Source organism: Ochotona princeps, chromosome 1, assembly GCF_030435755.1.
Source record: "Ochotona princeps isolate mOchPri1 chromosome 1, mOchPri1.hap1, whole genome shotgun sequence".
NCBI classification, from domain to species: domain Eukaryota; kingdom Metazoa; phylum Chordata; class Mammalia; order Lagomorpha; family Ochotonidae; genus Ochotona; species Ochotona princeps.
Window position 1 is genome coordinate 46,610,792 of NC_080832.1, and position 19,996 is coordinate 46,630,787.

The window sequence follows — 19,996 nt, forward strand, 5'->3', positions numbered from 1 at the left end:
GCAAGTATCCGGGCTAATGGACACTCTGGGATGGACTGTGTCAGTCAATGTACTTTGGAAGAGTTCCTCATCCTTGGAGCAATGAGATCGACAGCGTTTTGGGAGTATTGACACCGCCTGGGCAGAGCCCCGAGAGCAAGCTCCGCATCAGGGACCTTGGGATGACTTCAGGTGGCTATTCCCCATCCCTGAGTGCTGATGCATTTGGGATGGTAGGTGCGGCTTCTCCCCATCCCAACCCCCACCCCACCCCAGAAACAGGAAGAAAACGAAAATTGAAAACAAGGGTCTCATCCATTTTCTCCTATTCCTCAACCCTTCCCACACTAATCAGTGATCTACATGGGTGTGCATCCTTCTCAACTACGTAGACATCATCAAAAGTAAAATTAAAAAAAAGAATTCTCATTTCTTCCTCAGATGAGTGACCTTAGCTCCACTTACAGCTAAGGAAACTGATGCTCCACAGTGGCTTAGCATGATCATCCCTGAGAAGCTGAGGGGCACAGGTTCCTTGTCCCCTGAAGACACCAAAATCCGGGGCTCTTTAAGCCTCTTTTATAAAACAGTATTTGTATATAATCTAGGCACAGCCTCCACCCATGCTAAACCATCTCTAGATATAATATCAAACACAATATAAATATTCTCAAAATAGTTTTTGCACTACATTACTTAGGGAATATTTAGAAGAAAAAATCTGTGCACGTGAAACCACCACAGGCATAATTATGGTGTTTACACCCCAGCAACACAATCTTTCCGTCCTGCTTGGTAGAATGCACGGATGCAGTAGCCTATGCAGCTGACCAAAGACACTTTTGAGCAAGCAGTAGGGCTGTTTACTCCTCATTACATTTACCAAAAAATGTATCTTTAGGACAATTGGACTTCTAGAAATTTATACTGCATATATTTACAAAAGTGAAAAACAGACATTTCTGACAACATTATGCTGCTTTGTAATGGTGAAACACCAGGTGCGCCAGCTGCGGCACTGACATCACACATGGCGTAGTTTTAGTCCTGGTTGCTCCACTTCCAAGCCAGCCCCCTGCTAACACAACTGGGAAACCATGGAGGATGGTTCAAGTCATGGGGCACCTATGCCCATGTAGGAAATCTGCAGGAAGCTCCTGTTGCCTGGCTCCAGACCGACCTGACTGTAGCTGCTGTGGCCATCTGTGAAGTGAAGCAGTGAATGGAAGATCTATCTCTCTATGTAACTTTCCCCTTCTCTGTAACTTTGACTTTCAAATAAATAAAAATAAGTCTTGAAAAGAAAAAAAAAAAGTCCACTGGATACCAGTGCATGCCAGCAGGTAAAAAATGAGACCAAAAAAACCACATGTGTGAGCTGATACCACAAGTTTTCCAAGTTTAGATGTTCTCTATTTAGGGCCTGGTACATCCTTTCCTCACCTGCGCTCGGATCCCTTATGTGCGCGGGTTCATGTCCCAGCTGCTCCATTTGCCATCCAGCTCCCTGCTTGTGGCCTGGGCAGGAAATACAGGATGCCTCTGCACACCCACTAAAGTTGAGAAAATATGTATCTTTGTATACTTTGAAGAAAAATAATAACCTTTGGAGAGAGAGAATTCTGTAGGGACAGGAGTTGGGGAAAATTGCTCTTTATTTTTTCCTAACTGCACTCTCAGAATGTTTCTGTTAATGTAAGGTACTGGATTGTAGAATTGCAGGCTGTTAGGGATTTCCTTCTTTTATGAATCTTTTACAAATTTTTACATAAGCATTATTTACTAAGGCGCTAGCTTTCTCTGAATAATTTTGAAAAACAACATGCCTCAATTATGTGTCCTAGTGTGACCAATGTGCACCCTGACTGGGCACATTTTTGCAAGCAACCCAATTAAGAGCAGACAAATTTCAAGACCACTGTTAGAAGCCCCTGGGGTATTAAGCACTAGAGGGAAGCTGTAGCATCAAAGTGGCAGCGCCCTCTAGTGGGTGAAATGATTAGCAAACAGGTGGTATCCTAAGAGGCAAATATTCTTGTTTTTATTTTTCAACTACGAAGTATCACTTTCAAATACTCTTGATCTTGAAGGAATTCAAGTAAAACAATGAGCTATATTTACACACACACACTTTTTTTGGGCTAACATCTGGAGAGGCAATATTGTTATCTATCATCACTTGAGTGAAAGGTTATCTGCCCATTTGATTTGATATGTATGAAAGCCAAACAAAATTCTCTCAAAAGGAAGCAAATGCAATAAAGCAAACAAAGCAGTGACAAAAACCAACTGAAACTATTTCTGGGTTACTGTGCTTTCTGAAGCAGGAAAGGTACATTTCAATATTAGACCATGGGAACAGAATAATAAGTTGGCATTAAGAGGTTAAAAAAAAAAAAAACAACAGATCAAATAAAACTAGCAATTACAAATTTTAGTAAGGTCCGCATGTTCCTAAAACAGCTCAACAATCTCCTATTAATTTATATATGTGCTGGCCTGTAAATAATTCTTAAAAAAAAAAAGCCTGCTTTACAGGTATGCACGATGAAACTCTTTCAAGATGGGGAAAATAAACCTATGTGACGTAATTGAAAATACAGGAAAATATGGGTGGGCATTTAGGCTGTCAAAATGCCACTGGAGATGTGTGCATCCCACACTGGAATGCTGGGGCTCCGTCTGCAGCTCCTGAGAGGCAACAACTCAGTCCTTGCCATCTACATGGGAGACCCGGATCATGTCCCTCACTGTGGGTATTTTGAGAGCGAAACAGTGGATGGTTATATTCCCTTTATGCCTCCCAAATTTATAAAGTTAAGAAACACGTAAGCCTGATACGGCTATCGGCAATAAGGAAGAGAATTCTAGAAAACAAAAGTTGCATAACAGGTATATGTGTATTAGCTTGGGAGATGGATATGGGAAAGTAGACTGAACATGTAATAAATGTATAAAACATAAGGGACAGTTAGTAACTGTATTATTCCAAAGTGCTAGTCGTCTTCTGTTTTTCTTTAAAGGATTTATTTATTTGAAAGGCAGAGATGTAAGAGGGTGAAATGCCTGATGGTTCACTTATCAGATGGCCACAAAGACGGACCGGGCCAGGTTGAAGCCAGAAACTTCCATGAGAGTGGGCCATCCTCCTCTGCTTCCCCAGAGTGTTAGCAGGGAGCTGGACTGGAAGTTGCACTCTCATGGGGCAGGGCTTCACCTGCTGCGTTACAATGCTAGTTCTCTTTCACTTCAGAAAAACTGAAGGGAAAAGGAGTAGTCAGAAAACCATTAAGTCAAACTGTGTGAAAATGTTGCTAACAGCTGCCAAACCAAAAGAGAAAAAAAAAATCTCGAAAAATATTAATCATATTTCTGTAAAATCAAAAGCTATTTCCTGATGTACCCTGCCCAGTAGGAGAGGTTCAGCTCTGTGTGTAGGGGACCCAGAACAAAACCGGGAGCAGATGGCAGGACCGCTCCTCGCGTCTTACCTGAGTGGCAAAGCATGCCAGTGTCCGACACAAAGTGCTTCCACTTCTTCTTGCCATACGCCTCTGCCAGTGCCTCTGGAGTCATCATCTTGGTGCCATGGCTTGCCCTGGTTTGGGGAGATGTTGAACATCATGAATGGTCTCCTTCCGTTGGCATTCCAACTGTTGACTCCCAATGCCACCAAAGCTCCCAGAAAGTTTTGTTCCTTCCTGTTTTTCACTGGAAGCCTTTCCTCTTCAAGATTCTACAGGGTGTTTTGTTTATAGAGATAAGCTAACACATGCAGGAGAGACTGCATGAGAGCTGGGGACTTGGAGGGGACACACTAGGAAGGGGGATTTTGCAAGGGGACCAGACTGACAGACATAGGAAGGAGAGAAACATCATGGATTGGTTTTCATTCCTTTAACCATGACTGCAGTTAGCTGAGAACACTGCAGGAGCCTAGGCTGCTCTCTGTATGTATATATGCATGCACTCATACACATATATGCTCTAGAAACCTCAGAAAAACACGTAAATAAGTCAAAAAATAAGCAGAGGTAGGGCCACACACACTCTAGCTAGATACAACCTACGGGAAAGTGTGAAAAAAAATTATTAGGTAAACAGAAATGATTTATCAAAAGGGAAAGTATAAATGGGTACAGAGAGTAACTTGTTCTAGAATCTTCTTTTTTGGCTGATCAAGTTGGCATAAATAACAAACGGCATAACTTCATGGTCTGTTAACTGGCCTGTAGCATCAGGACTGGGGAGTGGGGAAGCAGGTGCTCCCTAGTGCCCACTGGAAGAGTCAGCACAGCAACGGCAGCTGCTTCTGCACTGTGTGCCATACCCTTAACAGTCCTGCAGAGAAGCTGGGCCCAGAGAGGAGGGGAGGAGGAAAGCCAGCACTGGGTGTGGGAGGGGCTGACGCACTGGGAATTGTTCAGAACATTTCTAGAAGGAGCTGAGAAAGCATGATTGCTGTAGGACATGAGAAAAGGTGGGCAAATGAGAGAAAAAAACGAGGTTTGTATAGAGCACCAAACTCTACCCAATAGCCTTTCTTGTCTTCTTTTCCACCTTGATTCAAAGCACTTCTACACTCAGCTAAATCACAGACTCTTGCAGTGAGTAGTAGTCAAGGAGATGCAGCAACGAATTAAACTTGAAGGAACTAAACCTTTAAATCTAATGCTTCCAGCTTTGTATTTAAACAGGTCACATAAAAAAGACATGCAGGTGGATAAGCTCACACATTTGAATCAAAATGTTATTTCTATTTAAGTCATAACTAAAAGTTCATATGCTACAGAGAAACAGAATGTCCCAAGAAGTCAAGTTTTGACTTCACAGTGAAATTGCCTTACCTGAGCACAGAACCATCATCTGCAAGTTTTATGAAGGTTCCATCTTCCAGATCCAGGGCCAATCCCTTGCAACTGGAATAGAAAAGTTTAACTATCAATCAGATCATACTTTTCGCTAACCTAAAGAAACACTGCTCTTTCTTAAGCAAAAAAAGTCACAGTGCTAAAGGGATTCTGAAGTGAGTTTTCCCAGAGCAGTTAGGCCGGGGCCTTGACTGTGTACATCCCATACTGTAGTGCTTGTACTCAGCTGCCTCTCCTCCCAAGTCCTCGGAATTTGCCTCAATGTAGGCCGAGTTTTCAGACATTTCCCTTGTGTGGGGGGGAGGCAAGGTATAGTACCAAAAACCATTACTAATAGAAACTCAAATCCTAAGCTTTAGGTTCTGGTCTAAGAAAAGACGTGTGGGATTTGCGAAGAAAATTAAGTGCAGACTCATTATTACAAATAATAATAGTGAGGAAGTTTAGTATAAGGGACAATAAATACTAAAATTAAGCAAAAACTGCCAATCTTGAGAAGCATTATTTGCTTTCTCTAAAATAAGATTTCCAGTGTCAGTAGTTTAACATAGTGAAACATTTCTCTTTTACAATACAGGTAAACTTCTAAAAATAGAGAAAATGACATGTGATAAACGCTAGGCATGGACTTTTCATGTTTCAGGATCATTTTTACTTTTAGACTGACTAACTTAAAGTCATTGAAAAATTTCATTCATTTGCTATTTAATGAAGAAAGAAGATAATGATAATTTCTGGACACTGAAGATCCTAAATCAAGAAGGGAATGAACACTAAGAATCTTAGGATTTCAAATTACGGAAAAGCAAATGTCTGAGCTCGGACACTGGTTCCTCCTCTTCCCTAATAGTTCCCAATGTGAAGAGTAAAAAAGTTCTTAAAACTGCAATTATGATCAACCTAAACCAGAAAAAAACCCAAATAATTTAATACACTCTTTGCTTATTTCCAGGTTTTCCATGAAAAGACAATTCATTAAACACTCATTTTCAATGTATAAGGCATTTGGTCCTTTGACTCCAACACACATTTCATTTTCTGCCTTCATAGAAGAGGAAATATTAAACATTTTATCAGCAACAATTAAAACCTCAGGAAATACGTGGAGTTTAAAAAGAGAACTCACCAGAAATCCCAGTCCTCAGGGGTTACAGTGAGTAATTCTTTATGGTAGCCTTTCTCCTTGACCAGGAACTGAGCAAAGCTATTATAGATGAGCTACAAATAAGGGGAAGAGAAAAAGGAGATTAAACACAAATTCACTCCTCCTCAATTTCACAGATGTAAAAAACAAAGGATCAGTGGTGAGGGTATATAGGACAGAAATATGTACAAGCATGTGTGTTGTAGTTTAATCCAAATCCTTTCACAAGCAAGCTATCAGCTCCCGCAGGCTCTACATAGATATCACACTCAAAAATGACAAATCAATACAGAATTACACAACCAAGGAGAATTATTCATCTAACTCCTGAATTCTAATAGGTTTGAGATTCCAACTAAGATTCATCAAAGCTCTCTAAACTTAACACATTACCAAGGTGGTAAACATGTGAATATTATTTTTATAGCCATCCATGGTCCCTCCTTTTACAAATGGCCCATCTCAGAGACGCTCAAGGTGAAATATACATGGAACAAGGATTTAAAGGAGAATGCAGGCCCTAACCAACCATAAAATATATTTTATTTTTCCAGCAAAAGGAAAACAACAAATTGAGGAAAGAGGGCAAAGGAAGTGTTTGGAATAGAGCACTATTGATGAATACTCTAATGCATGGCGACACATCTTCTGATTTGTTAACACAATAAAATGTTAGGTTTCTGAGTGAAACCTAATAAGGAGGTGGCTCAATCTACTCTAACATCAGCCCTCAATACTGGAAAAGATTGTTTTAGGCCACTGTCAGATACACATGAACCTGAGGCTGAAGTACAGTCTCTGGTTGGGATGAGCAGTGTCCAAGACAACACACTGAACACCAGGCCCTTCTTGTGTAAATGTTAACACTTGGCAGGCTTTTATAGCATGCTGTGCCACAGAGGGAAGGGCTCTAAGACGTGGGAGGAGTGGGGCAGGCCTCACTGGAACAGTGAGAGCTATACTGATATCTGGCAGATGAGAAAGCGTGGGCTTAGGGGTAGTCCACTCATGCAGGCCCAGCTGAGAAGCCTGTAACACAGCTGCTGCTCAGGGTCTTGGTGTCAGGGGGTGAGTGTGAAGAGAGCAAGAGTTCCTTAATAGAGCTGCTCTCTGTTGTTGGGCTAATCACTACACACACACTGACATGCAGAGTACCACGCCCCTAATCCAGGTCAACTGCTAACACAACCACATGATGCTAAGTCTATTTCTCTAGAGTTCTCAACCCTGGAGGTGATTCAGAACTAATGGTGGTGCTTCTTAAAACTATCTGGATGGGGCCAGCATTGTGGCATAGTGTACTAAGCCCACTGCCTAAGATGTCAATATCCCATATGGGTAATGGTGAGAGTCGCAGTTACTCCACTCCAATTCAGCTCCCTGCTTGTGGCCTGGGAAAGCAGTCAAAGATGGCCCAAAGCCTTGGGACCCTGCACCCGCGTGGGAGACCTGGAGGAGGCTCTGGGCTCCTGGCTTAGGATTGGCACAACTCTGGCCATTGTGGCCACTTAGGGAGTGAATTGGGATGGAAGATCTTCCTCTCTGTATATCTGACTTTCCAATAAAAATAAAATTAAATACACACACACACACACACACACACCTGGGATGTGGCATTTGCCCTTTTCCATGAGATTGGTGGCCAATTTCAAGCCATCAATAGTCCATCTGCTTGCATCCATTCTAGATATTTAACAATTGGTCTCACAAGCCTCTAACAGCCAGTTATTTTGCATCATTAAACTTGCCTCTGGCCAAGGTAATTTATTCAGTTTGGACAACTGGAGTTTCTCACCCCTTGACAACAGTGAGATACAGGCATGTGATTTAAGCAAGGTCCCATTCCCTCCTGCAAGAAAGGAGCTCTTCCCATCAGGGCTCCAACAGGGTCCTGTCCAACTGCATTCCCTCCTACATGGAGGAGACAGTTATGTATTTCAAGTGCACTTGAAAGAATTTATGGAAACGGTAATGAAAGGGAAGTTGGTGTCAGGGCCCATAAGCAACAAGGAGCGGGAAAAGTGGTGCTAAGAAAGGCAAAAGAGTCCGTGTTTTTGTGCTCCCTATTCCAGCCCCCAGGCCTTCATTCTTGAAGCTGTTCTCATCACGTTGGCCTCCCCTCCAGCCACCATGGCCTGGGACCCTCAAGACTTTTCCTCTCCCAGTCTCAGCTGCCTCCTCGTCTCCTATGACTAACACTGCACACTCCACAGTGGTTACAAATCGCTGCCCTGTGGGCCGAATGCAGCCCACAAATTATGTTTGGTTCTCACTGAAGGCTGCCAAACAAAACAAAGATTACTAGGTAAATTTGATTTTCAGATATGCAGCAAATAACTTCAGGATGAGCATACCCCAGGTAATATCACAATTTGAAACTCAATTTTAACTTAAGTATCCTGAATTCTTGGCTAAACCTGCCAATCCTATAATCCTGCTACTTGTAAAAGGAGATACTTATATTAAAAACGTGAGGATCTCTCATTCTATTTCAGATTTCTAGCATACCAAAACTGAATCAGATCTGGCAAAACGGTGCTCTGATTTCTTCATGGTGCATGCTGGCAGGAATGGGTACTCTCTGTTACTCCCTTTTAGAACTGCCTGGTACCAGGACACAAGTGTCAGCCACCGTCTTTCAGGATTCTTTCCTGCAGGCCCAGTGGGTTACACACCTACCTCCCTGTCTACAGAAACTCCACATGTGTTGAATGGCCAGGACACTGGTATTTACAGCACCCCACCAAGGCACAGTCCTCACTGACTTCTCTAGCATCTTACCCCTCAACTCCTTGCCATGTGAACAGAACCACAGTACACCAGCTGTTGCTTTTCCAGACCTTGTTATATATGCTCAGTCTGAAGGGCTTCTCCTCAACTCTCCACCTGCCACTTCCAATTCATTTGTGGGGACTCGCCTCTATTGCTTCCCTCCATGCCTTACAAAACACAGGCCAAGCAGCAGTGTGGGACACACCTGCACAGGCAGCACGCAGGCCAAGGGGAAAAGCTCAGAGCCAATCTACCCGTGGGTTACCCACTTCATCTCTGTGCCTCGTTCTCATCTCTTAATGGACAGTGATGCTGATAGCTTCCCTACAGGGTGCCATAAGGAATAAATCAGTTCACAGAAGCCGAGTCATTATTAAAATAGTGCCTCTGCTATTTTAGCTATGAAAATATCCATTAGTTATGTAATCACTCCACAATTATTTATTTGGTCTTGTATGTACCCAACACTAAGTCTGGCACCCAGAACACACAATAAATTCAACAGACACCTGCCAAGAAGTCAGTGCTCCAGGAACTAGTGCAGGATTCCAACAGATAAGCAGGTTGGGAAGGAAGGAAGTTTGGAGGGAAGGGGAAAGGTCCCAAACAGGACGGCTTTACAGATGAGACTTAACAAAAGTTACTCTGAAGACAAAGCACTCCTAAGCCAGCAACAGTGTGCAACAAGATTCAGATAACTCATCTTTTGCTCACCAGAACTGCTGCAACAATGCTTTTATTCCTTCACTCTGTTACAATGCTCAGCACACTGCCAGTGTTTAAGAAAACACTGCTATACCATGCATGAGTCCATGCTCGCTAGGTTACTGCTTTCGACCTTGAAACATGCACTTACAATGAAGCCACATAGGAAGGAATCCTTGTCTTTGGGGCTCTTCTGAAAATTCATGCTCACACATCCACAAAACTGGCTTTAACCTGACAGTAGTTTAACAATACTCCCTCCAAATGACGGTGGCTGGAGAGGAGGCACATGAAAATGTGACCCAAGAGGCACCCTCACAGGGGAGAACAGTACAAATTCAAGATGGAAGAGAAGCTGTTGGAAAAGAATCCAGAAGGAAGACTTAAATATGGTTACAACGAAGGAAAGCAGACCTGCACAGCAGCAAAGCAGGAGAGTAGGCTTTAGCATTTATGCCCATGAAACACACAGCAATCATTTAAACAGTCATTGTTTTTAATCTGGGACAAACACCTGAACTGGGTGCATGGCCTTCACCTAAAGGAACAGCAGCTGTTGCGGGGTGCGAACGAGATCACACCAGACATGTCTAAGGCTTATTAAGGAGTCTTTATTAACCAAGCTTGGTGATAATAGAGCACAATAGCAAATCACAAGTTCATATGGCAATCCAACCATTCATAATCCAACCAAACATAATCCCAAAAGCAACAAATGGTCATTATCCTTAAGTCCATCCATTAAGCTCAAGACACATGTCCCAGCTTCCCGAACAAAAAAGTTGTCCTAAGAGACATGCAACGAATAACCTGGACACACTTAACAAAGCTGCAGACATCCACCTTTCCCTGGCTTCTCTGCCCACATTCCACTACTGCTAGCCCTCACCTCTCCTGGAACTCCTGAGAGCACACAAACCAGAAACAATATTATATCCATTGTCCCATCTTAGCAGTACACAGGGACCATGCTTAGGGATTAGCCAAGAATAGAGCTGCCAGAGTAATGGAAGCACCTGACCAGAAACAGAGAGCTCCTGCTTCATGTGCCTTTTAAAGGAGCTTGTGAGGGGAGTGGTTACACAACAATGCAATACCATCCCTTCTCAGGTGATAGGTGAGTCACAGGTGGGCAGGAGCGAATACCTAAGTGTTGTGAGTTAAGGAGTTAATTGGCGCACATTGGGACGAGCAGGAACAGGAACTGGGCTTGTAGCTAAAAAGACTAATTGGACTCATCTGCATCCAACATCCCGGCCGATTTAGGATGTGGGGGGAAGAGTATAAAAGGAGAGGTGAAGGAGCAATCATTGGCTACATTCCATTACACAGCCCTGGTCTCTGGCTGCTGCAAGGGAGACCTCACCACTCACTGAGGAGGTTTTCAAGCGCAGTGGATGGTAATCACAAAAGCTGCTCTAGTGGCTGCTCTCAGCATCACGTACCTAAGGCCCACTTAATCCTTGCATCAATCATTGGAGGCAAATCCAATCACAGCCTCATTTTAGAGCTGGGGAAACTACAGATGAAGAAGCTTGCCAGTCACAGGGTGAGCACAGGTGGGTCTAGTATACTAAGACGCGGTTTGGCATACCGCTGTGTTCATAACCGGCTTTTTGCTGTATGGATGCTCTGATTTGCGACTATAAAAGTTCAGGTAGGGAGGAAGACTAGCAAGCTGAAGGTGTTGACACGGAATCTGAGCTACTGCAGCACGCATACGCCTCATGCCTACAGAGGGCAGAGGACCCAAACTTCGCAAGCTGTTGTGCTGAGATACGTACCCGCAGCATTCAGAGCCCACATTAGGTGCGCAATAGGCAAAACTGGCGCTAAAATGTTGATGATTTCGTCTACCACTGATCTTTCCAGAACATTACACAATCTCCTTGGCGGCACTGCTTAAACATTGGTGGACGTTGGGCTGGATGTGGGAAAAGAAATGTGCTGCCAAGAAAAGCCCCACTCCCAAATCAGGTGGCTGCACTCACGCAGGGCTGGTGCACAAAACGACTTGCAGGGAAGTTCCAAAGCCCGGAGCATCTGCCACAAGGACACTTCCAGTCCCCTGCCCCTGCCCCTCCTTTGCTCCAGAAATCGGTTCCCCAACACGATCTAGCATCATTTGTCCCTCGTCACCCATTATCCTCCCTCCCCTTCTCAAACTTGACTAAAGGTTAGGTTATTAATAGACAGTCTTAAGGCTCGGGCACGGACTGGGACGCACATTTCCGCGCTCGCCCCGCCGTGGGCGGAGCCATGCGCAAAGGCGCGGCGTTGCAGGCCTCCGAGCCCGGCCTCCGAGCCCGGCCTCCGGAGTAAGGAGGCTATCCGAGCCGCAGCCGCCAAGGAGGCTGTGCGCCGTGGGCTCCGGGCAGCCCGCGCCACTCACCGGCGCGCTCTCGGGCAGGTTGTAGCGACACAGAGTGTGGTCCAGGTCGAAGCCGACCACGTCGCAGGCGGCCAGGGAGAAGTGCTGAGCCATGGCTTCGAGCGGGGAGCACCGGCGAGCGCCTCTGCCGGCAAAGGGTGGCGAGGCGCGCCCGGACGGGAGGCGGCAGGACCGGGCCCGTCCGGGACGGGGCGGGGCGAGGCGGGGCTGCGGCCGTCCCCCGCGCAGCCTCCCGGCGGCGCCACCGCTGGCCACGCTTCCCCCGCCCCTCACGCGGCCGGCGCCCTGAGCCCCGCCCAGTCAGGTCGTCCGTCGCTAGTGCCCTGGGAACCTAAGCGTCTGCTGCTAGGTGTCCCCGGCTGCCGAGTGTTGAGGGCGTGAGGTGACCAGGCGCGGTGCGGCTGCTCCGGGAATTGGGGTGAGAGAGGGATGTGGGATGCAGCCAAGGCTGATAGCTGGGAGCTCTTACTAAATGTTACCACAAAATTAACCAGGACTCTCCTTCCGGTGCGGTGGAGGTTAGGAGAGAGGAAAGTTAAAGCAGACCCTTTTAGGCTTTGGCACGGAATATTGTAGATTATAGAGACTTTTTTTTGTAAGATACTAATATCCCTTTAATCTAGGATTAGCGTACAATTTGGGGTAGGCTTTTTGCCCACCAGATGAAATAGACTTACTTTTTCTAAGGGAATCCCTAAGGTGCCTGTTCCCACAATTTTAAAATAGCTTGTTTTCCAAGGAGACTTTTGCATTCAACTATAGCTGAACTATACTTTGAGTTTCCCAAGTAGGAAAGTGGAAGAAAATCACTCTGTCAAATTTATGAAATAGTTTGCAAAATGGTATTGATTCAGGAAGCCATACTGGTATTGATTATTAGGTAATGGGTTTTTTAACTGTGCTTGCTTTTTTCTGTTTTATGTGAAAGAACCAGAAACTTGCTAGAATCATGTAAAGCATACCACAGAAGAGTGAATTTTGCAAACCAAATTTTAAAGGTTATTAGTAGCAGTTTGCTCAGTTCTCTCAGACTATATAACTGGCATCATTTATTAGATGTAGTGGTGAAAGGTTAATTCATAAAATACAGTGGATGTCTGTGGCTCCTGGTTCCTGGCTTCAGATTGGCTCAGCTCAGTCCATTGTGGCCGCTAGAGGAGTGAACCAGCGAATGGAAAAATCTGTCTCTCCTCTCTATAAATCTGATTTTCCAATAAAAGTAAACAAATATTTTTTAAAAAGAAAATACAAATGTATTTAAATGGCTTCTATTTTAAACATGTGAGACCATGTTGTTTTGTGGAAAAAATAATAGTCAAGAAATAGTGAAGATATAATTGAGAACAACATCACCTTTAAAAATACTGAGCTCTGGGAGGCCAGTAGATCCACCAGAAGATTAATCTAATGGAATAGCTGGTTCCGTTGGGTGGAACACTTATTACACCTCATGGACCCACTAGAATAAGTTGGTGACTTGTCACCGTAAGCCATAAAAGCCCTGAATTAATCTCTGGAGTGCGAATGATAAAGAATCCTCAAGATGGCTGAGCTCTTCACTGATACAAGCCCAGCCAGCGTTTGGGAACCAATAGAGAAAAAGTTGGTTTGGTTCACAACTTCATCCCGTTTCACTTTGGCAAGTTTGTGGGCCATGGAGCATTCATCCTAGCTTTCAACACTGCCCCCTGCAATGCTGTACCTACCACTAGGCTCAGAAGACCACCTGGTTCAAGGCCCAGGTCTCCTTAGGAGATACATTAAGTTTCTGTGGGAAGGCACTTTTAGGACTTCTGTTGGAAGTGTGGCCTAGTACACTCGTTGCTAGAGGAAAAGAGTGTACAAAGATATTTTCTTGGGAATTTCCTGGTCGTCTCTGTGTGTGCTGGTCAGAGAACAGGAAATTCCTGGGGAAGGGGTAGAGGAGGAGGAGGAGGACGCCCTTCAAGGAGAGAAACCCACTTGTGGCAGTGTGTAAGCAGGTGACCTTGGGCCTGCAGCAGGCCCCTGGACATGCCCACCAGCAGTCCTGTTTGCTTTCGGAGAAACCACAGAGGCCTCATGGGCCTCTGAGGAGTCCCTGGCTGGAGTCCGTGTCACAGCCTGTGGGAGGGTTTTTCAAATTATCTAGTCCCGTCATCCTGGAGTCCTGTTCCTGTTTCCTGTCTGCTAAATCAAGCTTTAGTTTTAGCTCCTCCAAGAACAGAGGGAGGAAAGGGAGTCCTCTTCTTCCCGGTTCCATGTATACTGTTGAGCTTAAATACATTCCCTTTAGTTGTATTATAAATTTTTTTTTAATGAAGACTTGACATTTCCCCATACAAATGAGCTTTCACCACTCTGATAAAAACAACTACAGCTAGTGTTCAGTCTGTTACTCAACGTCAATTCTTTGAATAGTGTATTAAACGTCAGTGATATGAAGTGAATTGTACTGTTCATCAATTCATACGTTGAATCCCTGATCCCCAATAAAATGGATGCCCTCCACAGAGAGGAAGAGACATGAAACACAGGGGAAAAGTCGCGTGAGAACACAGCACAAGGACAATTGTTGGCACGTTCAGGAGAGGCCTCACCCGAAAGCAGCCTGAGATACCTTGGTCTTGGCCCTGTATTACTTCAGTCACCCACCTGTGACATTGTTTTAAGGCTGATACAGTCAATTACAAGATTGGATTCTAATAATAAGTGGTATTATGTTATGTGTAGCAAGTAATATTTTTTGTTTGCCAGATCTCTGAAGAGCATGAACTATGGTCCATGCTTATGTTATTTGTTGGCTAGTTAAATTAGATTATTTCACTTCTGGATGATATCAGCATGATGTGAAGAATTTTTAATTATTTTTTTCTTTGAAAGGCAAAGTAACATACAGATGCATGCAAACACACACACAAAGGGAAAGAGAGCGAAAAAATCTTTCATTAACTGGTTCATTGTCTGAAAGACCTGTAGCAGTGGGAGTGGGCCTGGCCAAAGCCAGAAGTCAGAAATGTCCAGGTGTCTCCCACGGTGACCCAGACCCAAGTATGTGTGCCATCCTCTGTTACCTCACAGGATGTGCGGAAGACTGGTTCAAAAGTGCAGGCAGGACTTGATCCCAAGCTCTCTTGTATTATATGTTGGCATATCAAGAGGATGGCTTAAGTCACTGCACCAAAGTGCTCTGTTTGAGAGAGGGCTAGGCCAGGTTAATGCCTGGAGCCAGAAACCCAGTTCAGGTCACCCGCACTGGAGGCAGGGACCCAAACACTTGCTGCCTCATCAGATACACATCAGCAAGACGCTGGGACCTGAAGTGGAGCTGGGAGATGATGTTAGACACCCTGATACATGATGTGTATATCTTAAGACTACTTTGCCAAGTGCCATATGTGAAATTTTATCATCTTTAACAAAATATGGCAAAGAACTTTGTTATAATCAGAGTTATGTAATAACTTAGGAAATCCTATACATGACAAGTTATGATATTGCTAATTTTCTAAAATTTCATCATTAGTGACTCATCTTTTCTGTAATTACATTATTTTGATAATCTTTACATAGTTGATTAGGACACAAAGGGTCAAGGGCCACTGGCTCATCTTTTAATACATGTAATAGTTTAGTAATATAAGTCTTACTTAGTATTTGTTACTTTTACTTGCCCTGTTATTTGTCATTTGCTTAAATCAAATCTTTTCATCAGTTAGCTTAGGCTATAGTTTCCAGAATAAGTCAGTGAAATGATCTGTGGATTTATGATACGTATTTTAACATTTACAGTGTAAGTATTATTCGTCACATCTCTTTTTATGGAGAGGAATAAGAAAAAAGATTTATTCATGTGAAAGGCAGTGTCATATGTGGAAAGGGGGAGAGATCTTCCATCTGCTGGTTTGCTCTTCAGATGACTGCCAGGGCCAGGAATGGACCAGCTCAAAGCCAAGAGCCAAGAGCGCCATCCACGTTGCCCATGTTGGTGGCACCAGCCCAAGCACCTGAGCCCAAGCTTCCATTGCTTGCTCAGGTCAGCGGAAGGGAGCTGGGTGAGAATTTGAGCACCGAGGACACATCTCAGCACCATGTGGGATGCCAGTGCTACAGGTAGTGGTTTTACCTGCCACAGCACTGGTCCCCTTAAGTGTACTTCTTTTTGTACCCCAAAGTGAACAGTAGAATTTTTATGACCTAACCCAGCGTGCATCTACCTCTGCTTCATATCATTTAAGTTGCAACAATAAAGTTATCTAGTAATATTTTAAAAGTATGGTTAAATTTTAAATGTTTAAAAACTTTTTGTTACATCTTAGGGGGTTTGATTTTTTTTTCATTTATTCAAAAAAAGTTTCCTCACTGACTCATAGGTCACAGAATAGCATCATTTGCTTCAAGAAGGTTTTTGATTTTCTTTTTCATTTCTTCAGCAACTCATTGGTCATTTAGTAGCATGTTATTTAACTTCATGTTATCAAGTTTCTATTTTTTCTTCCTGCTTTGTTTTATTGCTTTGTAATACTGCGTGAGGCCATTAGATGGCAGTAGTTTCACATTAGGAATATTTTTTTACGTGAATTTTCATTTAAATCTTTTAGCCATAAGAACTTTAAATTTCTTGATTGAAAAGCGCCCTGTTTTCTATTCTCCATTTCTGCTCTTGACATACGAGAGACACTTACTTAGAAATTGTACTGTGTTTATTATGAGTCTTTATTTTTGATGGTCAGAAAAAGGAGGGTGTGATAAGACCAAGTCCCTTGGTAGGATAATTATAAGGTTGCATATCGATAAAGAACCCAATACATAAGGTAGAAAATGAGTTCCTCTATGAGTTCAAACTAAACTATTAGATGACATAATTTGTATTAAAGATTTCAAATGATGGAGAAATGACTGAAACTTAGTTTGTTAATTTTTCTTTTAGATTCACATAGCAAACTTTAAAAGTACACAATGAAGAATCTTGTTTTACCTGTAGTGGAATTGGAAACGTAGAAAAATTTGAGGTAAGCTCAGCTGGTTGTATGCAGCAGTATGTTCCTTTGACAGCCACTTCACAGTACCTTCCCTTACCTTGCTGGGGGGTGGTGCTTCTGAAGTGCAGAGAGCTTGACATACTGTTGAGGAGAGGATTTTGGTCCCTGTTCGAGAGCATCCTTGTTCCTGGTTTTTCCTGTAACGGACTACCCTACCCGGGCTGTCTGTGTTTGCCACTGGCTACGCTGTCTGTGACCACCTCTGCTGTTATAAACTCTGTCATTCTTCTTGCTGTGCTGTTTTCACAAAATGCTTAGTTTTGATCTAAACCATTTTAGGCTTTCCACCGCACACGTGGCCAGCCATGCACCTTTTGCATAATAGTTCACAGCATTTGGTTTTGGTATTACAGAATGAGAAGGTACGAACTGTGGAGAGGCATGGGGTAGTTACCTCTCTGGATGTGACCCACCATGCCTGGGTTACTCATTGTTCCACGTATCACAGGACACTGTACGAAACTATTTCAGCTGTAAATCAGGGGCCACTTCTCTTGCTTTTGCATCGTAAAGCTCACATGGAAGGTGGTAGCAGGCAGTAGTTTCCCAAGCAGGTGATTTGACCTTGTAATAGACAAAGTATAGGAACCATAAAAGTGGTTTATTATACATGTTCTTCATCCTTTTTCTCTGAGACCAACACTGCCAGACAAAAAGCAAAATGTCCAAGTAAATTGATATGTTCTAAATATTTTGTGGGAAGCAAATACCAAAAAGTTTTCCATTATTTATCTGAAATTCAAATTTAAATGGGCTTCTTGTATCTTTCTTCACCAAGTGTGACAACCGTATCTGAGACTTGCGCTTTTAAGATGAACTTCTGAGAAGGTTTTTGGTAATTTTCTTTTTCAGAAAGCCTGTTTGTACTTTTGTTTGAAAACTGTTTGTGCTTTTGGTGTTCGTTATCGGTTAAATTGTATCCATCATAATTCATACATTGAAGCCCTGACAAACAGCACTTCAGAAGGTAACTGTACTTGGAAGTAGCTTTTGAGATGTTCCAAATCTGATTATGATTAGTCTTTTTAAGAACAGGAAATTTGGACTCATAAAGAAACCAACACTAGTCTCAGGAACTGAGTAATAACTTTCTGTTCTTTAAGCCACCCCGTTTAATATGTTTTTTATGGCAGCCTGAGCAAACCAATGTGGCATTCATGATTATCTACTATCAGAGTCTGAAGTCCACCTTGGACTACATATCCAAGGGGGGGAAATACTGCTTTCTGAATGGTGAGGAAAATATGAAGTCTGGAATCTTTAATGCATATCTTAATATTATACTGGTATAGACACAATGAATAAACAGAAATATGATGGAAATATTCAAACCAGGCCTTATTTTTTTAAGGATGGGTAGTTCTGAAGGATAATGGGAAATTGGTTGGATTGTTTTAACCTCAGGCTAGCATTTGATGTAATGGAAAACAATATGTGAACAGATTAAAGTGGTTCTTACAGCCTTTGCCACCCTTCTCTCTTTTCACATTTGTATCTTGATTTTAAATACTTAGATGAGGTAATGTTCTGATTGTTTGAGGACATCCAAATATGGATACACTGCAGGGAACCCTTTATGACAGATGGGTTATTCAAAGTGGAGTTCCCTAGGGCTGAGACTTGAAATCTGTCATTTCTCTGTCTTCAGACCTCTTGGGTAACATACTCGCATGACCAGGGTGATTGAATGCAACCCAAGAGAGCTAACGATACTTAGGAAGAAATTAATCATTTGCTTATATATTTTTATTGATTTGCCTGAGATTGCTCCAGGCTTTGCTTGCTAGAATTCCGTCTTCAGTATTAGCTACAGTTGAGAAATTGAACTGACAATACTTCAGAGAGAAGCTTGAGCTAGGGACTTTCAGTGGAAGTCACACATTATAACAAAGTGTCATAATCACTATAACACATGCTGTGGTGTACAGTCATGTTCATGAACATAAGCAGCAGATTAGAAATGTTATGTGATGACATATTTGTTTCCAAGTTCTTTGTCATTAATAAGTTACTGGATTGCAAAAACATGGAAGCAGCCAAAATGCCCATCAACAGAGGATTGGATAAGAAAGCTATGGTTCATCTACTCCATGGAATACTACTCAGCTATTAAAAAAAACAAAATGCAGTTCTTTGTGGCCAAATGGGCCCAACTGGAAACCATAATGCTAAGGGAAATGAGCCAATCCCAAAAGGTTAAATACCACATGTTTGCCTTAATTTAAGATGATATGATGTTATGTATAACATGTTATGTTATGTATGTTATATGTTGTGTATAAACTAAAATTGAAATGTCAATGAGGTGGTCACAGAAGGTGGTTAAGAACTCGCATTTACTTTTAACATATTGGTTGCTCATTACTATGTCAATTAATTCCATAATGATGTAAATTTTTGCTGATGGTATGTTGGAGCTTTTAATTGACTGGGATGATACTCTGCTGGCTCTGTCTTCAGACCAGAGAGGGTATACCTAAGAAGCCGTTGAACTTGACTGGACAATAAGATGCTGGACTCTATGTTTGGTATATGTTTGCAATGGGAGAATCTCAACTGAACTTGAACTGTGGTTATGCAACAAGGTGGAGGAATCCACCATGGTGGGAGGGTTTGGGGAGGGGTGGGGAGAATCCAAGTACCTATGAAACTGTGTCACATAATACAATGTAATTAATGAATTAAAAATAATAAATAAATTAAAAAAATAAGTTACTGGAAAGTTTTTGTCTTCATAAAAGATTGCTTTGGGAGCAGGTTTATTTTTTCTTGCAGGTTAGCTGGTTTTATAATTTTATAGCTTTTTTTTGCACTTTATTGTGCATTGTGTTTCCTTTTGATGTCTGTTCAATTTTGACTACTTGCAGAAATTTGTAATTACTCATAATTTGTTTAACCTGTATCTTTCTCATGGATAGGTTGTCCTTAAAGTGTAGTCTGAGACAAGACTTGGGAGAAGATACTGTACTTGCAGTTGATCCCAGAAAGTATTGAGGAGAGGAGGATGAGGAGGAAAAAGGAGAAGAGAAAGGGGAAGAGGAGAGAATAACAATACGGAAGGGCACCATCAAGGGCACAGTTGTCAGCGGTGGTGGTTCGTTTCCAGAAGGCT

At 42.7% G+C, this 19,996-nt stretch overlaps 1 protein-coding gene across 1 annotated transcript in view; it reads right to left on the bottom strand.

Annotated features, from left to right (window-relative positions):
- Window positions 1-11,989, bottom strand: part of NT5DC1 (5'-nucleotidase domain containing 1) — a 112,030-nt gene extending 100,041 nt beyond the window's left edge. The window contains exons 1-4 of the mRNA XM_058656439.1: window positions 11,864-11,989; window positions 5,977-6,068; window positions 4,827-4,898; window positions 3,471-3,577 (exon numbers count right to left, since the gene is read on the bottom strand). Coding sequence (XP_058512422.1) covers window positions 3,471-3,577; window positions 4,827-4,898; window positions 5,977-6,068; window positions 11,864-11,956 — 364 coding nt within the window. The 5' untranslated portion in view covers window positions 11,957-11,989. The remainder of the gene's footprint in view (window positions 1-3,470; window positions 3,578-4,826; window positions 4,899-5,976; window positions 6,069-11,863) is intronic.
- Window positions 11,990-19,996: the final 8,007 nt, after the last annotated feature.